The following is a 25,757-nucleotide window of genomic DNA, read 5'->3' on the forward strand; positions in this document are numbered from 1 at the left end:
TAAAACACTACATTTGTATACATGCCACAGAAAACCTATTTCATATGCTTTTCCTCATATTTTCACTAAACAAATCTTCACACAAGTGCTCTTAATATCTTACTTTTTCTTTATTTATAATGTTATAAATATGACTGTTGTTAACAGTATACAAGATATAGCAATCAAAGCAATATGTTAAAAGTATTTATGAAGATCCTTAATGTAAAAAAAAAAAAAAAGTATTTCATCAATGTTTGGTGCATGCCACACAATATCATAAATACATTATGGTGAATAAAGGAAGAACGTTGAGTTATATCCCTACCCACTAAGAAGACCTATTAATTATCAACTTCTATTAATTCTTACACTATTCTTTAAGTTCTATCACAAAACACTGTGATAATTAATTCCAAATCATATCCCTACATACTAAAAAGGCTTGCTAATTATTATTTACTACTGCCTCTTCCACTATTGTTTACGATCTATCACAAAACATTGTGCTGATTAAAGGAAGAATTGAGAGCTCTATTCCTCTCTTCCAAGAAGTCTCATTTCTTGTTCCTTTCTATTCTCCTTGGGTTTTCTTCTACAACAGATTAACAAGTTTTCATGAACCTATAAATATGACTTTACTTTGGACACAATTTAAGTCTAGGTCATTAGTGTTTTTCCCAAAGGAATTTTATTTCACAATTGTAAGGTATTGTTATAATTTAAGTAACATACTTGGTTTGAAAAATGTGGATCTAAGCCCACAAAATCAAAACTTTGAAAACTGGGTAGGTCTTTCAAGAATATGATGTGCTAAATGATCAGTCTACAATTTTTACCTTGAATGATGTAGAGTTAACTTAGTAAATATTCATAATGTTGATTTCAATTTTACAAAGATTTAGTCAAAACTAAAAAAGTTTTTGACTAATTTTTAATCCACATCTCTCTCTAATTACTCACAAGTCAAATATCTAAATAAGTACAAACAGTGATTTCTTTATTAAAGCATTTTTTAATTAGCAAATTTCAAGAAAGCAAAAAGCAATTACAAATACATGAAAAAAGTACTGGAAAATTAGTTTAGTTTCATCAAATACACAATCCAAGTGTTTCTTTAACTTACTTTTACAGACACAATTGATACTCCATAATTCAACTTCTCATAGTAATTTAATATGGTTTTAAGGCTTCTGATATTTTACAGTCTGTGCTGCTTTGAATTTTTTAAGTTAGTATTTACTCAGCAATAAAAATTTGTGTACTCTAATTAAAACTTAAAATTTAAGTCATAACTAATATCAAATACCCAGTTAATATGAGGTCACAACACCTATTTTCCTACATAATTCATGAGACAAACTCTCTAGCTTTATATTAGTGAGTTTGCTATTAACCCATCGACTGTTGATTTGCAAGGGAATGGTATGCATACCTCTCAAAGTTGAATGTGTGTGCTGTACATGGTATACGACTTTGCACAAATTTTGAGCACATTTAAAGCAGCCACAGTCAAAAGCTTAATGAAATTTTGCATCATGTTAAAGACTAACTAGAATTCATTGTACAAAAACATGTTTAAAGAAGAGAGTTCAAAAACCAAAAACAAACTATAATAAACATATTCTGAAATGACTTGTGTACACCATAAAATCTGTGTTTTGTCCTTCAGGAATATTACAGTAAAACTAGCATTTTAGTTTATAGCAAAACATATTTTTTGGTGCACTAGTATGGTGAGGCCCTAATGTTCTTTCGTACTTATGGATGACAGACACGCTGTCCATAGACATACTCACAAAAAGTGCGAAAGCCCAAGAGTAATAATGCTGTATCTCTGTATCTTAGAAAATAATTTGAAATATAATTTATGCACAAGTGAGTGTAAATAAATTGTAGATATTTAAAAAGTTCTGAATGCAGCTAATTTTAACAAGTTGGTTGTTATCATACTATTCACTGTAGAAACAAGAAACAGTATTGCTTTTACAAATTTGTGATGTTTTAAATTTTAGAACAACAGATTTAAAGGGTCAACATGAAAATATAAAGGCTCTATGCACAATGTATTTAATATTTGAATTCTAACACCTGAATATTAAATTCACAGTTGAAGGACAAAGTTTTTTGTTTTGTTTTTTTAAATCAGGAAAATTATTATATCAAGACTAATTTCTTTGGTTTATACTTCAAAACAACAAATGCCAAAGAAGTCAGTATGAAGTTGTGGTTGCTGCTTTTAATATTTACTACAGTATTACTCGTATAACACTGTTTATGTAATGATTTCAAAACATCCTGAAGTAAGAAAAACATTTTAGCATATAATACTGTATTTCTACCATAACACTCATCATATTAATTTTAAATTATCACAAGAATAAAGGTAAAAAAGAAATCACTTGATAACTACATTCATGGAAACCTCATGAATAATGAGAATCTCATTCACTGTTCTATGCTTGTGTTTAACAACCTGATAATTCTATACTGCACATACAATCACATTTTTATATAGTAAAAAATCAAAACAAACCCTTTATTGCCTACTGCAATGCCTAAAATTAATAGACTAGTTTAATAATTACTCGTCATGCATCGTGTGGGCCCCTCCAATAGTATATTGTTGGTGGTTAAAAGTTAATTTCTCAAGCCAAATTAAATTTGAGACTGTCTTTACACCCATTAATACCCAGGGAATGCAATGGAGCTTTCTTCTCTAACATGAGCACGACAGAAATCAACTTCTACTTTTTATGTCCAATCTTATAAACAAGTTAAACTGGTGCATGCTGCATTATTTATTTTTCTGGTATGCATATTCCAATTATTATTTTTTAATATAAGCTCAATGACTTTCTACAGTTTAATATTAATTATATCAGAGTCCCTAACATTCTATATGTGGTGTGTTGGTCATACAACTACCCTAGGTAACAAATATTTTTTAATCTTTCTTAAACACATCTACATCCTCAGAAAGAAACCACAAATAACCAATGTGAAAATTTAAAATTGCTGTACACTTTATTACTTATTAAAACTAAAAATGGCTTTTATTACATACAGAAATGTATGACCAGAAATAAAAATGTCAGTTTTGTTGAATTTTTCTACCCTAACCCCAATACCATGGCAACTCCAGAGTGTTTCTCTACCAATTCAATTAAGCCAGCTTATTTGTCCCACACAAACATTAGTAGCAGAAAATAAAATCTGTGAAAATACCTTTTTTCAGATATTTTATTTTAGAGTAAAAGTGTGTGTGTGTGTTGTTTTCTTATAGCAAAGTCACATTGGGCTATCTGCTCAGCCCACCAAGGTAAATCAAACCCCTGAGTTTGCATTGTAAATCCATATACTTACTGCTGTACTAGCGAGGAGCTAGACTAAAAGTACATTAATATATAAATACACACATTAACATACAAATGTTCACCATCCTGGAATCACTTTGTAAAACTATGACAAAAAACAAGAGTGAAGTTGCTTTAAATGAGCAACAGAAAACAGCAGGTTCATTATTGTAAACAAATAAAATTATGTATGTATCTTTGTATAACACTATGTAACACAAATTTTGTTCCTGGATAGTATGTGTTAATTCTTAATTGCTTATGTTGTAAAAGTACAGAAAATGGCTATTATTCCCTTCAAACTTTGCTTTTGTGACCTGGATAATGAAATTTAGAAATTAACCTATTTTATATGTGAAAACATGCAAATTTGCACATTTTCGTTTACATAACGTCTGAATAAAACAACATATGGATCAAGATTTATACATATTTATACTAAAGTTATACAAAAATGTTTAAAAGTGAGTAGTTTTTCAAGATTTGCGACTGCAATGTAAATCACTTTCATGTATCAGCCCCCAAATATGGTCTCTCATCATGTTTTAGTTATACTCTTCTTGGTAGCAGTGCTTAAAGTCCAGTATATCTTGGTGGAAGTGTTCGCTTTGCTTCTCTGAGTATGCTCCCATGTTCTCCTTGAATGTATCAAGATGAGCGTCATGGATATGGACTTTCAGAGACATCCTAGCCCATTTTGCCCTAGTTCTTCACCAGAGCCTCAACCAGTTCCACATAATTTTCAGTCTTGCGATTGCCCAAGAACCCCCGAACCACTGTGACAAAGCTGCCCCAAGCTTTTTTTCATTCCTGCTGAGTTTCTTGAGGAATTCTGTGCACTCCAGAATCTTCTTTATTTGTGGTCCAACAAAGACACTAGCTTTGACCTTTGCCTCAGACAGCTTAGGGAAGAAGTCTTGAAGATACTTGAAAGCTGCAGACTCCTTATCAAGAGCTGTGACAAATTATTTCATAAGACCCAATTTCATGTGCAATGGTAAGAACAACACCTTCAGGAGGTCCACTAGTGTCTCACACATGACATTGTGCCTCCCCACAGAGAACTCAGTCCATTGTGGCCAGTACTTCCTGTTGTAGTGCCTTGCAGTGTCCCTGGTGTCCGAAAGGCAAAGATGACAGGGAAACTTTGTAAAGCCTACTTGGAAACCCATCAGGAATGCCACCATTTTGAAGTCTCCAATAACTTCCCAGCCATACTCATTGTACTTCAAGGCTTCTAGCAAGGTCATGACGTTGTATTCCTCTTTGAGATGCACCAAATGAGCCAGAGGAAGAGACGGATACTTATTCCCGTTATGGAACAGCACAGCTTTGAGGCTTCTGGATGAGCTATCAATAAAGAGGCACCACTTGTGTAGGTTATAGACAATTCCAATTGCCTTGCACAGACCGGATATATTGTGGCAGAAGCAGAGCCCATTTTGATGAGTGAAGAAACTTAAAAATGTTGATGTTTCCTCTGACTTGTGACTTGTACACTTTCATCTAACAAGTCCCACTCCTTGAGCCTAAGTGTAAAAAGCTCGGCATTCAACTTTGTTAGACCAAGATCTCTGATCTAGTCATTGAGGTCTCTTTGGTTAAGGTAGTATGTGTTTCTCTCACCAGCTGCACCTCTGAAATCGTAATCTGGATCTTCAACATCTAACTCCTCCTCCGATTTGCTGCTCTCTTCTGAGAATGGCTGCTTTCTCTCTGTTGTTGTGGGTACAGGGAGCTCAGGTCAGTGTGGTGATGGATGATCGAAGATCCGGATACATGAGCAGATGCATTCTTGCCAGATCAACATTTGGAAGGGTCCATATTGCAGAAGTACCAATTGTTTGAGTGGTAAGTGGGTTCACACCAAATTCTTGGAATAGTAAATTTCATGGCTATCTTTTCCTGTCTGTACCATCCTGCAAAATAAAATTGTTATTATGAAGAATAAATTTATTTCATCCACAACTAATGTGAACGAGATTCATGTAAAATATTTTGTATGATTTTTTTTCTATACTATTGGAAATTAAAAAAATAAAATAAAAGATATTTAAATTTTAAAAAGGTATAAAACTTGTGTAAAATATTACTATTTAAGCAAGCAAAAATTGTCCGTCTTACCTTCGAGTTTTTTTGCAATGCTCGCAGGTAAAAATGAGGTGCCCAGGGTTTGTCTTGATCCCCAACAGGCATGCCAAAATATGCCTTGCAGGCTTCACACATTTTAGCAGATGCTGTCACACAGTACTTTTTCGCTCTTGTCTTGATAAATTGGCCACAAACTTAGCAGAATACATCTGGAGAATGCTTGCAACTTCTTGATGCCATCTCTGATAAAATCAGATGGGTCTGTGTGTTCACTTAAGCAGCTAGAACTAAACTGAAGTGGTGAGCCTCTATATATATTATTATGGAAAGTTCTAGAAAATTCTTGTAAGTTCTACAACATTCTAGAAAATTCTCTATCAGCTACTCAGCACTGAATCTACCTGGAATGTTCTGGAAAATGAGTAGATTTGAAAATTTCATTACCCAAGTCACAAAAGCAAAGTTTGAAGAGAAAAACAGGTCTCTTCTATTTACTTTAGGCATAAGCAGTTGGGAAATAACACTTTCTGCCCAAGAACAACAAAAAGTAAAAATTTTGTTACATAGTGTAAATCAACATTTTATAGAAGCATATAATAATGTCAGTAAAATCAGGATTGTGGTATGAAATACAGGAATATCAGCAACAATAAGACTGTAGTGAGAAATATGGAAATATCAACAACAAAAGAATTACATATGCATGCATATTAAAAGCATAAACTTCACTAACCTTGAAAATGCCAATTATCACTAGTGACACCTAAAATAAAACTAAATAATCAATTCTCTCTCATACGTTGAATTATCAAACCTAATAAAGGTATTACGCTACTTCACAAAGAATGAAATGATAAAAAAGATAAAGGAAAAACAGAGCATGTTCCTTCTATTCGTTATGACGAGAAATCCACTGGAAGTAAAAATGTATCTCAGGATAGCTAGTATGATTATTAACACTTTTTACTAATAAAGTAGAAGAACGTTTCGACCTTCCTAGATCATCTTCAGGTCAAAACGTTGTTCTCTGCTTTATTAGTAAAGTGTGTTAATACCCATACCAGCCGTCCTGAGATACATGTTCCTTTAGTTATTCCAGGAAATCTGTTGTTTCTTTTTTTTATGCGCAGCCTCAAGCTTGGGCATCAAGAGGTGTTATCTATTCATGACGTGTATTCAGACTAGCCTGTTGCTTTGTTAAAGCTACTACCTGTGTAAACCCTCTTTCCGTCTCCCACTAACAATCTGTACAACTCCCCGTTTTCTCAAGGTCAATGTTAGCATCAATAAATGGCACGTGCCAGCTGTTAAAGACGACGTCACACGAGGATGCTGTAAAAGCTCAGAATGAGGTCGGTAACGAAAGAAGGGGGTGTCCTAATTTAATGACATCATCAAGCTGGTAGGTGTGACGTACGTATATATATGAAAGCCACATAAAATGGTGGGTTTTCACGGACAATGCCAATCACGTCACAAGTGCGTCAGGTTGGCTCCGATAAAGATCGTTAACCTTCCGAGGAACAACAACGTTAAGTTGATAGTTTACAAGAGGTTGAATACGACAACTGTCGCAAAACAAAGCACTTCCACATCCGAACAACCTACTATACATTTTTTTTTTCATTTTCTCGTATCCATCACGAATTGTACGGTTATTTCACGTCAAATAAATTATAAAATTTAACCCTGCATGTCAATGCTAACCTAGAGTTAAAAATTACCCAATAAATTACAGACATTTCGAGAAAAAAAAACATAAAACAACTTGTTACTTCACATTTTAACAAGGATCATATGAATATCAAACCACAAAATTAAGTACTACTCCCAATAAAAATAATAATACTGCAAATATAAATTAAACGCCCGAAAAGATTGTGATGATAATAATAATACACCAGAGAATACCACGACACCATGCCGTACTTCAGGCTAGTTATTTTTGAATAGAAGTATGTGTACAGCTGTTTACCATACATGAGATGACTGCAGATTTAAGCTAACTGTAACAAAAATACCATAACATTAACTATCTGCTTCTCGCTTTTCACTAACGTATGCAGGTATGATCCCAATTGTAAGATTCGCTTTAAATCAGATAACTTAAGATACTCAAAACTTTTCAATTTAAGTTTTGCAAATGTTTCTTTCTTCTTTATTATTTAAGCCTGAGTGTTAATAGTCAGTCTTAGCGACGAGGTACACTCTCATGAAGCAAGGACTAACTACGCTGTAGGTGGCACTCATATTAGTAATCGAAGGGTTAATTTGCTACTCGATGATGTTGATGAACTAAAATACCCCTTAACAGACTGCTCGTACACTACGTTAAAAGCCTGATAATTAACAGTACAATAACACCTTTTACCAGTCTGTCACTGAAATAATAACGTTCTACTTTGTTCAGGCCATTTTTAGTCTGTTAAATATATACTACAAATCTGATTGTGAATAGCATTAACCAATTAAATGACTATTCTTACCGACAGCAGGAGACAATGACCGCGACCCCGTCGATGATCCCGAGGGCGACGGGGCCGGTCTGAGGGGAGACACCCCTTGACTTTGTGAAGACGGCGGGGTACTGGGAGTCCTCAGGACGGGCGTGGTGCTGCCACTTTTTCTTTCGTTAGGGTCAGGTTGTAGCTCATCAAGGACAGTTGCTGCGTCCTGTAGAAACACCAACATTAAATGTTACAGGGTCAAATGACATAAACACTTTATCAAATACATACTAAGAAAGTGTTATTTCCGTTATCCAATTATTCAACTTATTACACACTACGTGCAGCAACGTATGTCGTAATACTAATCGTAAAGACATTCAAATTCAGCAAACGTTTCTAAGAGCTTACTATTTCTACCATTAAAACTATATCCACATAATTTATTTTTCACAAGTTGTTTTTGTTAATCACAAAGCTACACAATGGGCTATCTGTCATGTGCCTACTAAGGGTAATTAGAAGGCGCGTAGAGTTGTTAAGTTTTACATAGGTCGAGCTACAATACATGAAAACATTTTTACAACAAAATAAACTGTTATACTATGTGCTAAAGCCATTTTACATACCCTTATTTCAGCTTTCCGCTGAAACGGTAGTGTGTGTAGGGGTGCAATTATTTAAGAAATCAATCAAATAATAGTTTCAAATGAAGCAAGCAATCTGTCAAAAACTTGACACGAATGTACTTTCAACAGGAAGAAAAGTTCGACGACTCTTTAGGCATAAAAAAGACACTTCTAACGCCTACTTAACTCTGCCTTTAATAGTCGTTTTAAACATTTTAAGACTAACATGAATGTAAAACGCCCCACCTCGCAACGCATGATTCAGAAACTAAAAATCTGAAAACGCTAGTTAATTCTCGTAATCAGCCTTAGGCTTTCCACATATATCATCATCGATAATCTTGATCTACAACATCCCACTAGAATAAATCGCCATTATTTCACACATGCACATATAATTTGTGTTTGTTTGTTTTTGAATTTCGCGCAAAGCTATTAGAGGGGTATCTGCGCGTACATATAGTGCTTACTCGTTTACAACAAGTATCTGCAGTACATTAAGGTAAATTTTTGAAATTAATATAATGTTCAGTAATCCCAATACTCCGCTTTAGGCCTTATATAGGTATTGTATTTTAGGCTTAATCTGTGATACACCATCTGACGTAAATATTGGAAATACTTTGCCTTAGGCCTAATGCAAATCATCGACACGCCGTAATTAAGCTTAACACATATAACCTTAGTCAACGATATGCTGTGGTGCAGTCAATATATTTAGAGGTATACCGTCCAGATTTCTGTTTAACAGATGTATTATTAGTTCAATCTTAACGTGTACCGAGTTTGTTATCCATGAATATTATCATACCTAACGAACAAAGTACGCACAACTTTTATTAATATCAGTTCGCTGTATGTTAAAAAAGAAACAATATATAACACACAATTATTAAAAAAGATACCGCCTTTATGTGGAAAGGTAAAATAAGTATTTTATTTTTTGCTCTTGTTTTATGAAATTATACACCAAGTCTGACGTTATTTCTTGGCCTAAATCGAACCTACAGCACATCCTTATGTGGTGGGAAAATATCTCCAATTCGACTATTACAAACAGTCAAAGAAAATCGAAAAACACGGAGGAATGATTTAAGATGAACAATAATCCGCTGAAAGTTTACAAAAAACAGCACTTTTAATAATTTCCAGTGAAAAATTTAGAATGCTGTCATTTTGTTGCATAAATTGAAGGGAATGTTTACATCCAGTCGGCGTTGACGTCAATCATTAACTATAATGCCAGAAATGAAGTGCAATTTAATTTTATGTTGCGATCGAGATAACCTTCTATCACAGTGTTACTACTGTTACCTTATTTCTGTAAAGGATTTGGTAAATTTCAACTAAATAACTCGCGTTTCGTCAGGTAGCGCTGCACATCAAGCTTCGTGTTGACAGTAAACATTCCAAAAAACTATCTAAACCTGACATTAGTTTTTCCTTATTTCAGAATATTCGCGAAAACCTACAAAAAGGGTACCAGTGCATCGCTGTTCCAGATTTTGAACTATTAAATTAGAGAGAAGACAGTAGTCAACAACAGCCATTGCCAATTCTTTTGGTACTCTTATCTGATCGAATAGTAGGAGTTCACTGTACAGTTCTACATCAAAGGCCCCAAAGTGCGAACGTGCCGCGAACAGGGAATCTTCTGATTCACCGTCTGAGAACTCTAGCAAATAGGCCTAGCCAAACCCATCTTCTATTTATATATAACAATACGGCCTACACTTGTTATATAAGCAACTACTTCCACATACATCACTCAAAACAGATGAGGACACCGACCGAGCTGTATAATATCTTCATCCCTTCTTCCGCAGATTTTCCCTACCTTCCATTCATCACTTCTCTTTCAGAATAAAACAATATAAAAAAGCCAACACGAAGACATAAAAAAAAGATCATCCATTAAACACACCACGACTAACCACGCCTACTAGTGCCCTTCTTTACGCCGCTGGTTATCGGAGAGGTAATAAATTACTTTTAAATTGGCTTATATTTGTTTACACTAGGTCACCCGTCGAGATGTTTATCGTGATTGCAGGCCAGGCCGGTTATGTTTCCAATTGTCGTACCAGAAAAAGCAAGAACAAGTTAAACAAATGCTTCTTTGAGACGTCAAAAACCACACAACAGTGGTAAAGTCACCAAACCAGGAATTAATACTGTGATGTTGGTAATACAAGTTTATTAAATAAATATTATGATTTTGTTAATAAGTAAAATCATACCAACAAAACCACATAAGAACTAAAGTATGTAGCACGTTTTCGCTATTACATCTCAAAGCTAATTTCATAATATATATCATTTCAAAGTTTATTATAGTTTGTATTTTATATTTTATTTGGTGTATGATACGGTCATTAGTCCAACAAAGTATATAAGGTAATTTAGCCATACATTTCAGTTAAAAACATAAAACAATGCGAACAATAAACGATCCAATCATCCATTTAATCGGTTATTTACAATAGCTCAAGTCCGCTGAAGTCCAAACTGAAAGGTCGATTTTATGTATAATAACCTATTAATATTTTGAGGGCGGATGGATGGTCATAAAATTTAACAATAGTGTATATATAATAACCATACATTTTTAAGCCATAAACAAAGCATATTAAAATTTAAACAAAATACGCTGCATATTTTGTTTAATTTTAATGTGCTTTGTTTATGGCTTAAAAATGTACAGTTATAAAACAATTAATCAGAGGTTAAGATATGCTGATTTTAACAGTCCTTCCTCATGATTTTGTTACTCATTTGACTTCATTTGTGTGTAATTATTTAATTTCACTAATATGTATGTATGTTTACACGAATGTCTATTAGTGACTGATTTATTAATCCATACAAATTTATTCAGTATTAAAATATGAAGCTTACATAATACATGAGAAAGCTAATTACTATTCGATGATGTTTCTTGAAGGTATCGGAAAAGGTATTAGCACAATTCCTACCCCTCCCTCAAGACGATTTTTATAAACAACAAATAACTGACAATTTTATCACACGTTTTAACAGTGAACGAATTGGAAAAATTCTTGAATTGCAATGGAAACAACCGCACAGAAAACATGGGAAGGGATGATTTCTTCTAGTATGAAAAATACGTTTTTAAATCGATACATGACAAAAAAAGAAAAAAACTTATATTATCATAATATCTTTCACGCACCGACAGTAACCGTAAATTCCACATATTGAACTACGCTGCGAAGCATGTAATACTGTATTTTAATCGAAGCTATTCTCAGTTCAACGTTGTCTCACTGATGCAAATAAATAAATAAGAACCAAAGTGTGGAGAAATACAGCGTGCAGTTTAGATCTTCACACACAGGCATGCTAAAACGTGATTACTGGAACTATCAAACGTTTGTCCCGAGAGCACTTCTCGAAATCCGAAACAATAAGATGCAATTGTCCTCAGTGAAACTAGTTTCAATCGACTTTAGAAAGTCCTTAGATGTACATCGTACATCGAGTGAAGGTTTAAGACGTTTAACCCGCAACTATATTTTAAATCCACGTTCATGAAAAACGTGAAGAAAAAGAAAGAAAAATTTGCAACGATAAATACTGCGATGATATATAATAACGTATTCTTGGGTTTTTCAGTAAACCGGAATACTGTTGCACATAGTTATCTCAACGTTTTACTTCAAAAGTGACCTATTTTTGTCCATAGCCGTTCAGATATATCCAGAATATTTTTTATCTACACTTCGATAACTTACTTGACTTGGGAAATGTGATTTTCTTTTTAAAAATAACTCTAGTATACCCCCAGATATAATTATCTCGACGTTTTTTTTTTTTACTTCAGAAGTGACCTATTTTTGCCCATAACGAGTTCAGGTGTTTCCAGAATATTTTTATCTAAACTTCGGTAACTCACTTGACTTAGGAAACGTGATATTTGTACCCATAGCTATCTCCACTTAGTATATTACTATCGTTACCGCACCTACGTAATATACACTAGATGCAAGTTGAAAAGGTGTTCAACATAGCAGTTCATATATCCTAAATTCAAACGAAATGACCTAGGTTTCTGTTTTATTTAAACAAATGCGTGTGAAATTTCAGACTACACAGACAGACAAGAACAGGTCAAAGGTTGGTGGTTTCCACCGTTGACTAGCTACCCTTCCTGTAGCCCTACCAGTCCGAAATTAGGGACAGTTTAGAGTAGACACATCTTGTATGATTATTCGAAATAAACCTCAACTCCAATGAAAATCTCTGGAAGAATTGCGACTGTAAAGTTTGTTTGTTTAGAATTAAGCAATGGGTATCGAAACCCGGTTTCTAGCATTGCAAGTCCGTAGATATTCCGCAATGCCACTTGGAGGGGGGGGGGGGGGAGCAAAACTAGCGCACACATTTAATTTTTATTTTAATAAGCTTGTGTTGTAGACAGCTCACATCCGCAAATAATATATTGATCCTAAAGCTGGTTTCTCACCCAACATATAAAATACACAGCGACAGAAACACCTTTACGTTCTATTTATTTTCATAAGCACATTCCAATATTCGAATGTATGTGTTTATTAGTGTGTACATATTTTACCTTTGGCTAGATTATAGGGCTAGATCGTGTTTCGTAAATATAACTTTGTAATTAAGTATTACTGTGTGAAGAAAATATTGGAATGTGCATATGAAAATAAGCAGGAACACCTTTAGGTTCTACCAGGCGACTGAATAAAGTAAACAGACCTAACGCTAATAACAAATATAATTATCAGGTCACCCATCCCATAAGTAATTGTTTCTTTGTTTTTTAATTTCGCGTAAAGCTACACAAGGGATATCTGCGCCCAATAATTTAATACAGAAAGTGCAACAACATTTGTGTCTTTGTAGAAGGCTTTATTGAATACAATATGTAGTAGGGCGAGCATAAAAATGTTCAGACAAATAAAAGAAACTAACTCAACTTTACTTTTTCAGATCATTAATGGAATAAACCCTTGTAAACATGGATGTGTCAGAGGAGCACATTAGGCATATAATTCTTTTTGAGTTTAAAAAAGGCAATAGTGCAGCAGAAACTACACAAAATGTTCAAGGTGTTTATGGTGTGGACTCTCAATGAAAGAAAATGTTGAAGGTGGTTTCAGAAGTTCAGATCAGGTGACTACAGCTTAAGTGGTGTGCCACTTAAAGGTGGTCCTGTTGAGTTTAATAACGACTTGTTGAAGATTGTGCTGTAACGTTTGAAGAACTAGCACAGAAGCTCAATTCTTCCCATTCAACAGTTCACCGTCATCTGCAACAGCTTGGAAAGTTGTCAAAACTTGGAAAAAGGGTCTCCCATGATTTGACAGAAGTAAACCTCAGAGCAAGAGTGGCTATTTGCACTTCTCTGCACTCTCGTGAACGTAACTCACCTTTTTTGGACAGGTTAGTGACTGGAGGTGCAAAATAGATATTTTATAAAAATGTTAAGCGCTACAGACAATGGCTCATTGCAGGTAAATTGGCTAAAGCACAGTCCAAAATGAACCTACACTCTAGCAAAGTCTTGTTGGGTGTTTGGTAGGATATTGTTGGCGTGATCCAGTTTTAGTTGCTGCCACTCAATGTAATGATTACATCAGACTTCTACTTTCAATAGTTAGAACACTTGAATGTTGCACTTAAATAAAAGAGACTTGCTTTGATCAGTCGTAAATATGTCGTGTTACACCAGGATAATGCACGACCCCATACAACAAGAATCACATCTGCAAAGACTGAGGAGATAGACTGGGAAAACTTCCACATCCTCCTTATTCTCCAGACGTTGCTTCATCTGTTCTGAAGTCTGCAGAACAACTATCTTGACTTGAACGCAGTACTTAAGGGATGACCTGATAATTACACTCATGCTTCGCCAGCTTATAGAAGACGTTCACATCATAACCACTGTTGTTGTTACACATGTAGCGTTCCGACCACAGTGAGTGTGTTTTTTTGTCCTTCTCGTGTTTGTGTTTTGTGCAAAGCTACACGAAGACTATCTGCACTAGCTGTTCCTAATTTAACAGTGTAAGACCATCCACCACCAATTCTTGGGCTACTCTTTTATCAACGAATTGTGCGACTGACCGAACAATATAACGCCCCCACGACTGAAAGGGCGAGCATGTTTGGTCTAACAGGAACTCGAACCCGCAAATTACAAGTCGAGCGCCCTAACCACTTGGCCTTGCCGGGCATCTTGTGCATGTCCCGCCGGCCTCAGGAACTCTGAATTAAGAGAAAAGCGTCGTGTCAGAAATTAATATTGCGAACATAGTGTGTTTGAAATGCAACCGTTTTATGACAGGCCTAACTAATTATGATTATATTTCGATATGGTGTTCAGAAATTAATCCTCCCGAAATTTAAACATAAGCACACACATCGTTGTGTGTAAATTTGACACGAATTCATGCGTTTCAGATGGTCATGGACTAACACTTTCTTATAAGTAAAAATAAATTTTTTTAAGTATTTGCTCACATACTTGAAAGCCAACTCGTGCAAAAAAAGCAATCGATAACAATAATTTATGATAATTATGACTTTTAGTTACTTGTATTTCACTGTAGCAGGTGTTAACTTTTATATTTCATTGTAGTTGTCTATGTTTCGTGAAGAGTTCAACAATGAAAGTTGATTGTTTTCAAATATTTTACAACGTTTTAGATTCTCGTTGCTAAACATAAGACAAGAATGTTATCCGTGAAAGTTGACAAATATGCGTCGTTATTTTGTTTTTGCTAAGCCTTGAAAATTTAACATTTGCAACCTAATACATCTATAATCTACCCCCACCACGTCCGCTAGATTTTTACAACAATCGACTGTTCTCAGACAACAATGATAGTAGTTCATGCACATTATTGAAGCTGTTAAAAAACATGGAGAATTTTTTTTTTCAGAAACACTACAGGAAGGATTTAGACATTTTTAGCTTACTGGTAAAGTTAACAAAAAACCCTTACTATACAGAGCAATCGGCAACTTTTCATTTCTGCCTGAATCAGCCGCAATGGCGAAACGTTAATGAAATAAACGTTTATTACTATAATTATCTGGAGAATACATTTATTTATTTTTCTTAGTTTACTGCCAAAACATAATTACACACAAACCGTCGAGAGATAACTGTTCCACTGTTCACAATATTTCGGGACAGAACGCCCTTTCTCTGGTGATTTTAAGTCACTAGAGAAAAGGAATTCCGCCCAGAAACGTCGTAAATATTAAAGCATCTATTTATCTCTCTACTGCACTTATTTACAGTATAAGGTACCTACTACTCTCGTTCATTTTCGACTTAACTGTTTCATAGGTGTCTTTTTCATCTGCTAGATAACAAGATGTGCCACTTCACTAAACCTGTTGTTAGCAGATTATATAAAACTACCCCCCCCTTTTGTTTTTCCAGAGTTTACAACTTACAAACTTTGAAATTTCATATTCTGTACTTATGAAACTAGCGCATAAATATTTAATAGTTGCTACCTGAAGGCCGTGCAATGAACTTGTTTTTATTTTTATTTTATTTGTCAAGTCACGATTGATTCTCTTAGGGACCAAGTTACAATTTCGATTGTCCCTAAAAATCGCATAGTTCAGCAACAATCTCTCAATTACTCTTAACAACAATTTACCAACAATATGTACGTAACTTACGTAGTATTTGTTCAATCCACGAAGTCTCTAAAGAAGCTGAGTGAATTATAATTCTTATAGAAATTCTAAGTATTTTAACATAATGAAACATTTGTGTCAAGAAACTATCCTTTGTGTAACTCTGTCTCGTTGTTTTTCTATTTTCTTTCAAATACTTTTCAATCGACTACCACTTCTGGGCAGGTTGATGTGACTTATATCTTGGTCCAATATGTCCAGACGCCGTTCAATTTTTGGTTTTCTGATTTAGACCTTTTTATGGATTTTATGGGATCAACTGTCAAACAACCCAAACATATATATTTGTGCTCCTGCGGTGTCACACTTAGAGCAATCAAGATGATACTGCCCTCAATACATTAGCATACTAAAAGGTTAGACTGGAACGTTTCGAGTCCTTTTGATGGGGGAAGGAGGTCAAATTTGTTTGTTTTTTTTTATTTTGCACAAAGCTACACAAAGGCTATCTGCGCTACCCGTCCCTAATTTAGCAGTGTTACTCTAGAGGGGAGGAAGCTAGTCATCACCACCCACCATCAACTCTTAGGCTACTCTATTACCAACGAATAGTGAGACTGCTCGTTGCAACGCCCCTACGGCTGAAAGGGCAAACATGTTTGGTGTGACGGGGATTAAAACACACGATCCTCAGAATACGAGTCGAGCGTCCTAACAACTTGACCATAACGGGCCGAGAAGGTCAGAACTCACAGAAAACAACAATATAATGTTGGGGTTTGGCGTAATTACTCTATCTCATTGACTAGTTTACAAGTCTTCTTGCAGGTCTCAAGCAGTGACTGAGACAGTTTTCTTTTTTTTCTTTTTTTTGGTGTTAAAATTGGTCATGTTGGAATCGCCAGCGAAAGAAAAGATACCCCAGATATACTGTAACCATAAAAAAATAACAACACTGGTTTACAAAGAAATTGAGGCAAGCACAAAAATAGCTGTTTTAACCTAATTTGGGGGTGCTGAATTCAGATTTGAAATCCGTTTTTACTCATCACCTCTAGTTTTTTAGATATGCATACTGTACATAAAGGCGTATATGCATTCAGGGTTAATTTCCAATATTGTGTGACTTATGTCTTCTTTTTTAGTTATTATGCAGTAAATGTAAGTGATAGCATTACATTATACATATATAGCTATATATCAAGACGGATTTTGGTAGTTAAGCGTAGCTAACACGTCTCAATCAACAGCCAGTAGTGCACTGGCAGTCAGCGCAGGAGGTTGGTGTCCCTCGATAATTGTGTTACACAATCTTTTGGGTATATATTTGTATTACAATTTCCAACGACGCACATAATTATTATTGCCTTACATATGATTTAATTTTACTTTGTTTTTTTCAGATTCTCCAATGGCTTCAAGCTCGTCAAAACACCGAGGATGCCTCAACAAGGCCAATTCTTTCTGCTACGTGTGTGGGGACTTCACGACAGTTGCACAGCGTCGAACCATCACTTCCCTCCTCAGAACTGCCTACTTATATTATTTTGACTGTAAAATTGGTGATCAGGACAAATCTTGGTTTCCACACATCTGTTGTAAACCTTGCTACAATGGACTAACTGCTTGGTTTAATGGCAAGAAAGCGGCTTTCAACTTTGCAGTCCCGATGGTTTGGAGAGAGCCACGAAGCCATGCAGATGATTGTTATTTTTGTCTAACAAATATAACTGGTTTCAATGCATCTTCTAGAAAAAAGATCAAATATCCCAACCTTCCATCTGCTATGAGACCCGTTCCCCATTCAGATGATCTTCCTGTCCCAACACCTCCAGTAAATAAGGATCTTCTTTCCTCATCAGATGAAGAAATGTCTCCAAGGAAATATTCTGCCAAGTCAATCTCTTCCGAAGATATTGACTCTTCTTATTCAGGAACAAGTGGCAATGAGCCACACTGGATCACGCAAGAAGACCTGAATGACCTTGCTCGTGATTTGTATCTGTCAAAACAGCAGTCAGAGCTCTTGGCTTCTCGGCTTAAACAGTGGAACCTAGTCCAGGAAGATGTAAGGATCACCAGTTTCAGGAATCGGAACAAAGACCTTGCTTCATTTTTCGACATTGAAAACAAGTTGTGCTACTGCACAAATGTACCTGGCTTGTTCACTTTCCTTGGTTTGCCACATAATCCTTCAGACTGGCGTCTTTTCATAGACTCTTCCAAGCGAAGTCTCAAGGCGGTGTTTCTGCACAACGGGAATAAATATCCCAGCATTCCCACTGCACACTCTGTCCATCTAAAGGATTCCTATGACAATATGGAGCTTCTTTTAGAAGCTGTTAAGTACAACCAGTACCAGTGGAGTCTGTGTGGGGACCTCAAGGTCATTGGTCTTCTTATGGGTATGCAAGCGGGCTTCACAAAGTACTGTTGCTTTTTCTGTCTCTGGGATAGTCGAGCTGTATCCCAGCATTACAAGCAGAAAGACTGGGGGTCTAGAAGCACTTTCGTTCCTGGCGAACACAGCGTCAAGGAGAATCCTCTGGTTGACATGAAGAAGGTGCTTCTTCCTCCTCTTCACATCAAGCTTGGTTTGATGAAGAATTTCGTGAAGGCCATGGACAAAAATGGTGCTGCCTTCCAACACTTGTCTACTGTGTTCCCAGGTCTCAGTGCTGCTAAGATCAAAGAGGGCATCTTTGTCGGACATCAAATCCGAGAAGTGCTGAAGGATACTGATTTTGAGTAGCTTCTTACCTTAAAGGAACTGAGAGCATGGGAAGCATTTAAGTCAGTCTGTAGTGGCTTCCTTGGTAACACACGCGTACCAAATTACCAAGCCTGTATTGAGAAGTTGCTAAAGACTTATGAGGATATGAGATGCCGAATGTCACTCAAAATTCATTTTCTCCATTCCCACCTCAACTTCTTCCCTCCAAACCTTGGAGCAGTGAGTGATGAGCACGGAGAAAGATTCCACCAAGACATCACAAAGATGGAGAGCAACTACCAAGGCAAGTGGAACCCCAGCATGATGGGAGACTTCTGCTGGATGCTCTTGCGTGACATCCCGGAGGCAAAATACACCAGATCATCTAAGAAAACACACTTCTAACTGTCTGCGGTACTATGAATTGTGTACATTGTGTCATCCAAGTATATTTATTCCATCAATGTTCTTTATCTATCCTGTTTTATCTGTAATAAGCTGCTGCAACTGTTGAAATAAGCACGTATATACTCTGTATATACTAAAATGAGACTATTTAAAAGCCAGAAAAATAGAGGTGATAGAGCAAAACTGTTTATAAATTTGAATTCAGCACACCCAAATTAGTAAAAAACACCTATTCACATTCTTGCCTCAGACAAAATATTTTTTTGTAAACCAGTGTAATTTATCTCATTGCAAGGGCTCAATGTGTATTACCGTATGAATTGCCTTGAAAAATAATTTTTAAAATTTAGGACAAAAGATATAACGTAAACAACATTTCGCCTGTATTGTCGGATAACAGAAATGACAATTTCGAGTTATAAAATCAACTACTGAAAAACTATTGTAAAGTAATATCACTAGAAATGAGAGGGCGGGTAGTGAAGATTTGAAACATCCACAAGAAGAAAAAACAAAAAGGTTTTCTTAAATATTTAAATCACATACAACTGACAAGTAACGATGCACGTGATACTGGTATTTAGTTTAGTTTCGTCACGCTGACGGCTGTATCTAGGCGCCACACAAGAGAAAAATAACAAAAGGCAAGAAACCGTGTAACTCCGTGGTTATGAAATCGCACGTGACATACAGAAAGAGCGCGTGCTCGATTATGTAAAGTAACATTTAACACAACCTTAATTATTTAGATCTGACAAATGTTTGTTTATCAGCTATTTCTCGCTTCCACAAAACTTCATCTGATACGTGGTTTAAGTGATTTACGTTCGATAAACAAGAAATTTGCGGGGAAGTATGAACGTCGACTAGTACCAGTGTGGGATTATAGCCAGGTCTTCGCCACAACTTAGTCTAGTTTCAACAAGTTGTTATAATTATACGCTATCACGCACGAGTCTACGGCGTCAAGCAGTCTGGGAAAACACCTGACATTAGTTAGCTCTACCACATCCCAATCTACCCTATCCTTATTGTAATGTAACACAAAACACCGAAAGAGGGCTGTTAATGGAGTAAAGTGTCATGATGTATTCGTAGGTATGCTTCACAAGTCCACAGGTGATTCAAATAATACATTAATAAATGATGTTCGGGCAACAGGTCAACTGTGGCCCAAACACGTATACACATTATTGCACCTGATTTGTCCCTGGGTTCACTCTCTTCCTTTTTTCCCTATTTTACCAGTTTGTTATATACTCACGTGGCAATATCTGACTGACAATAGTTGTCAAAGCACATAATCAGTTGGAGGAAAATTGGGTTACGTATCTGTCTCAGACAAAAGCGATCTTCGTCGAAGTGGGAGTGACGTGCATGCAACTTTACACGCGCTTCATTAATGTTTTGCCTAGACTACCGATTTTCGAACCCCAAGAACATGCGACGCTTTTTCCTTGTAACATAAGATCGAAAAGTATTATCGTGAGATACTTAAAAAGGCATAAAAAATGTTTTCCGTTTGATATGATACATATATATATATAATTTTCATGACATCAAAGTTACCACACGTGTTAGTCATTATAACCCATGTTTACATAAATATTATGTAAACTGAGAACAACAAAAAGTTTCACCTCCAAAAACTTCACTATTTACTTCGTCACCATTTTTCTGTTGTTTTTCGTTATGTTAACAACTAAATATGAAATATTCAGGTAACAAGAACATACACGAACAAATGCGTGTGAGCATGTGTAACTGGGAAACTGAAACTAATAATCATAGGTAAATTATTGTTACTCATGTCAGTCATAACCAGATTACTGATTAAAATTTGAGGCACGGCGGTGTTCACTACGCACAAGTCTCAAAACGTATCGCGAATGCTAGCAAAAACTAACGAAACTGTGTGGTAATACTTTTCACACTATTAACACTATTTATTGAGAATTTTATAACCTGCGTCACAAGCTTTCAAATGACGTTCACTGTAAAACACGGTCACAGCTGGGGTTAAATATAATAAATTAAGTAAATGGTACCTAAAACGATCACCAGGTGGCTATATAAGCCTACGAGTAACGTTGCTCGATTTAATAAACCCAGACATTTCGAGACAAGTTCTTGTACAGAAACTATTTCTTATTTGTTACTAACACAGTAAAAGTTACTTATACCATAACAATACTTCAAGCAGTCTCTTGTTTAGAACTCTAACATTTATTATGAGTTGGCAAATAAAAATATTACGTTGTAAAACCAATTATCTATATACAAAAATAATTATAAAGTCGAGACGAAAAATACTATTACGTACTAAGACACCTCTACAATCACATTTCACAGAACTTTTCAGTATAGCAAAAACAGAACGCAATCACTCCACGTGGTGACTGTTCTATAAACGGGTTCCAGACACTGGATTTTATTCGAACGCTTATGTTAATAATACAGACACAACTGTTACGTGACACTACGTATGTTCTCTGAATTTTCATTTAAATTCTTCTCAAAAATCATATTTTCTGTTTGAAATATTTCAACTCATTACAACCACAAGTTAAAAATCTTTCGACAAGGGGATCACTTTTTTAAGGTGTTTCCTCAATGTTACAAGTTCCTTGGTACTGTTTATTGATGTACAAAAAAACACCGTTAGTTGTTAAGCTATACAATGAATTATCTGTGGTCTGCTCAACACAGATATTAAAACTCGATTTTTAGTGTCATAAGCTTTCGGACTTACCGCTGAACAACTGAGGAACTTAGTATTACGTGAGTTTTAACATCAAAATGTTGAGGGATTGAGATTTATATTTTCCTGAGCACACTTAATTGTTGTTTATCCATAATTGACCATATCAACAAGAAACGATAACATTAATGTGATTTTTAAAATTGATTAGGCTTTTAAATATCAAAGAACTGCGTATAAAATACGAAACAACAAAAGATGAGTGTATAAATATAATGTTCGCAGCATCAATAAATTTCTTACGTTATATTCACATCGTATATAATGTCTGGTGAATCGACCATATACGCCCAAGACGTTTTCAGACATGTATACAAACACTGGCACGTATAAAGAGAGAGAGAACCACACAATATAAATGACGCTTGGAGGGAAGTTCAAATTGGATATCACAAAATATCTTACCTACTTTCCTGTCACATGCATGCTAGAAATTCGCGTGCTCAGGTCGATACATAACACAATACCTTTAGAAACATTTTAATCTAACTTCACTGACGTTATGAGCCAACGCTAATGACTGGTATTTTAACAGAATCTGGCACAACCATTTGAAACTTTTAAAACACCCCGTATGTCTCCACTGCAGTCAGCTCTGGTCCTAAGTCATTGAATTATGTAAAAATAAATGCATGTATGGAAGTAATATAAAAATATCACACATATAATACACAATTTTTGTTAAAAACAAATATACTGATACAAAGGGTTCGCGTTTCAAATACTGCCAGTTTTTCCGTTCAAAATAAAGAATTTACGCCATACAGTCGATATATATCAGGTTTGGGGTGAACTAAAACCTCTCAGATATAGGGTGGAAAAGTGTTAAGTTTCTACACGTTAATTATAAAAACTTTTAATAACCACTAACCAGTGGAGAAAATTTCTAAATCGTATACACACGCACATACACATTAATGAATATAACAACGGTTCAGAACAGCAAATGATATAGTTTTGTCTCAGATATAAAAATAAACTTGCTTTTCAACGACAGTTAAGTTCAAACACAAATCAACGAACACGAATATACTTACTAGAACAGCGAGCTTTGTTAGTCCCAACTTCCAATGTTGCTGTGGTATACTTAGAAACAACTAGGGCTGTTGGAAAACTCTATAGACTACAACTACACAACCAGACGACTTTGAAACGTGCTCACAGTTCGATCCTACCGAGAGAACCGGCCATGAAGAGAATCCGTGCCCATGTGACGGTTTCGATCCGAAGTGGCGGCGCTGCAACACCGTGAACGAGCCCCATTATAAGGCCTGTCTAATTGCCTGCGTTCCTACCCTACCCATATGCGGTGCGCGTACAGGCTTCGGCCAAACATAAGGGGTTCTTGAGACTCATCCTACAACAGCGAACACCTGCTTACAGAATCCCTGTCAACCAAAGCACACTTTTCTAGTGGTACAGTAGTTTGTAAAGCACAATAAGTTATTCCGACTTTTATTATTGCATTGTACTAGCACGGCTAAGAATTACAATTCCACGATATTGATATATTTGTAAGTCGTCTTTTAAAAATAATCCTTCTCTGGACCTTCCAACTTTTCTGTAAAACAGAAATATACTTATTTTCACAAGCTTATAAATGTACATTCATACATATTAAAAACTGATTTTTTACACTTCTTCCCCATCGTATCAACGTTTTACATGATAAATCACATAACGTTGGGTTCTATGGAAAATCCTAGTGTATAACGTCAAAAGGGTTATTATTATCATAGCACTTTTGCACAATAATAAGACGGTCCCTGTGCACAGCGGCATGGTTTGGTAGTACGGCAGAAACTTCAATAAAAAGGACCGGATTTGGCAAGCACACTCAACAACCCATCGTAGGCAGGCAACGTGGATAACACGGGGCGCATGCAGCCGTGCCCGCCATACCATGAACTGCCAACAACCTACCGATGACCTATTCCATTTCCTAGAAAAAGGGGTGGCCATGTTTCTATTTATTTCGTTATGACGTCATTGTAAGTGTTACTAAACTGATAGAAATTTTGTGAATTTTTCGTTCGTTTCAACCTCCTTACTAAGACAGATCCTAGCGGCTCCAAGAAGGGCGTTTTCTCTCAGAAAGAGTTTTTAGTGGCGTCTGAATTATTTCCCGTTTGTTATGTGGCAAGAGTCTGGGATAGGCAACGCTGCTGCTCGTGTCTACTGAAGCGCTGCGTGCGAGTTTAGTAAAGCTCCCTACCACAAACTGAAGGTCCATTTATTAGGAAAGTTGTCGATATTCTTTCTCTGGCACAGTGACAGCCGCAGTTTAGCCTCCCTTCCTGCGCTAGTCTCTCACGCGGGTCCAACTCTAGGCAGTTCTTTGTTATTTAGCTAGCCTCTCATACAGGCTCAACTCTACTAGTCATTAACAGAAAGGCAACTTTGGAGAAACCGCCTCTCCCTCTCTCTTTCGCCAGCTAGATTGCTCTTCTTTCATACTGTTTAAAGGCTGCATTTACGAATTATGGAAATTGGAACTTTTTATCCTTGAAAGCGCCTAAAATATTAACTAGAAAAATTATTCAAAAATATTACATCGATACATCGAAGATACAGATGAACTCTAATTTACGAATCTTTGGTGCTTCAAAGGTAAGAAATACGTGTGGAGTATGTTAAGAACATAAAGAAAATGGCAGTGAAGAAATTACAACAGGTGGTATAAACTGAATAAAAATGGAGGATTCGCTACTTATTTTTTAATACTATCGATATTGATGGTTTCAGTAAAGCAAAATATCAAGGGAACTGTTCACAATGAATTACTGAAAACTAGTTCTAAATGTTTTTTTCTTCAAAATATTTCTGGAGGAAGGTCGATGTTTTTAGTCCTAATTCTCCAGTTTAAAACAGAAAAAAATCGTTTATTTTACGGCATTCATTTGCAGGAACTATTTAAAATGTATATGTTAAACACAACGTAACAGGCTTAGTTAGTGGTGTGTAAATAATAAAATAGAAGGACAGTATTTATAAATCTTAGTCAATATTTGCACCAACAGCTACAAACCAACAGTATATATATACACGCACACATATTAAAAATAACTTTTTGTTTGAACAGCGGATTAAGTAGGTTTATGAGAATCAAGGCATTTGCGCTGATAGTACACACACATATAAAGGTTTGTATTATATGCATATACACATCAAATCTTGTTACAAAACCAATGTACAGAGCTAGAAAATTTAATGAAAACTATACACGTTTAATTGGAAACCAAAAATTACTAGCCAATAAAATTAAAAAAAAAACACAGTAAAGCTAATTATTAATAAAAGATACTAACGAACGAAACAAGGAACTGTAAAGCACAGGCATTGTTCAAAAAATGCTAATAAATCTGGTATTAAGAAGGCATGGTTATACAAGCTAATTAAAAGAGAGAGAGATAAAAGAGGATTTGAGGAGAAGACGACTTAACCCCCTTAATATCCCCAAGATCTCATTCTTCCAACTTGGTTTTACTGAAATGATAAAGACGTAGAAGTACAGGAAGATTTTATTAAAAATAAACATTTACAAGAAAAAGTTATAAATACATTAGAAAAGATATACCTACAAAAAAAAAAAAACAAATACCAAAGACTGTGTAAAATTATGTAAAGGATCAGAAAAAAATATGTAAATAAAAAAGGGGAATTAATGAACAAAAGAGGCGTTAGAGAGGTAAGTAAACATAAGACAACATACACCACTACCAA

General features: G+C 35.5%; 1 protein-coding gene and 1 long non-coding RNA gene across 5 annotated transcripts in view; both read right to left on the reverse strand.

The window, feature by feature from the left end:
- The window catches only part of LOC143257644 (trithorax group protein osa-like), a 152,364-nt gene that overhangs the window by 37,117 nt on the left and 89,490 nt on the right, over positions 1-25,757 (reverse strand). For 2 of the 4 annotated variants that reach the window (XM_076516685.1, XM_076516686.1), the window contains one exon: positions 7,913-8,099. In XM_076516685.1, the coding sequence (XP_076372800.1) occupies positions 7,913-8,099 (187 nt within the window). Of the gene's footprint in view, positions 1-7,912; positions 8,100-22,439; positions 22,576-23,071; positions 24,144-25,757 lie in introns of those variants that run through there. The other 2 variants (XM_076516688.1, XM_076516689.1) reach the window with 2 other exon arrangements.
- Positions 208-5,817, reverse strand: LOC143257645 (uncharacterized). Its single transcript, XR_013031974.1, has 2 exons — positions 5,460-5,817; positions 208-5,254 (listed from the first exon to the last, which is right to left on the reverse strand). It is a non-coding gene; the product is annotated as an uncharacterized LOC143257645 (long non-coding RNA).

This window comes from Tachypleus tridentatus, chromosome 7, assembly GCF_004210375.1.
Source record: "Tachypleus tridentatus isolate NWPU-2018 chromosome 7, ASM421037v1, whole genome shotgun sequence".
Lineage (NCBI taxonomy): Eukaryota > Metazoa > Arthropoda > Merostomata > Xiphosura > Limulidae > Tachypleus > Tachypleus tridentatus.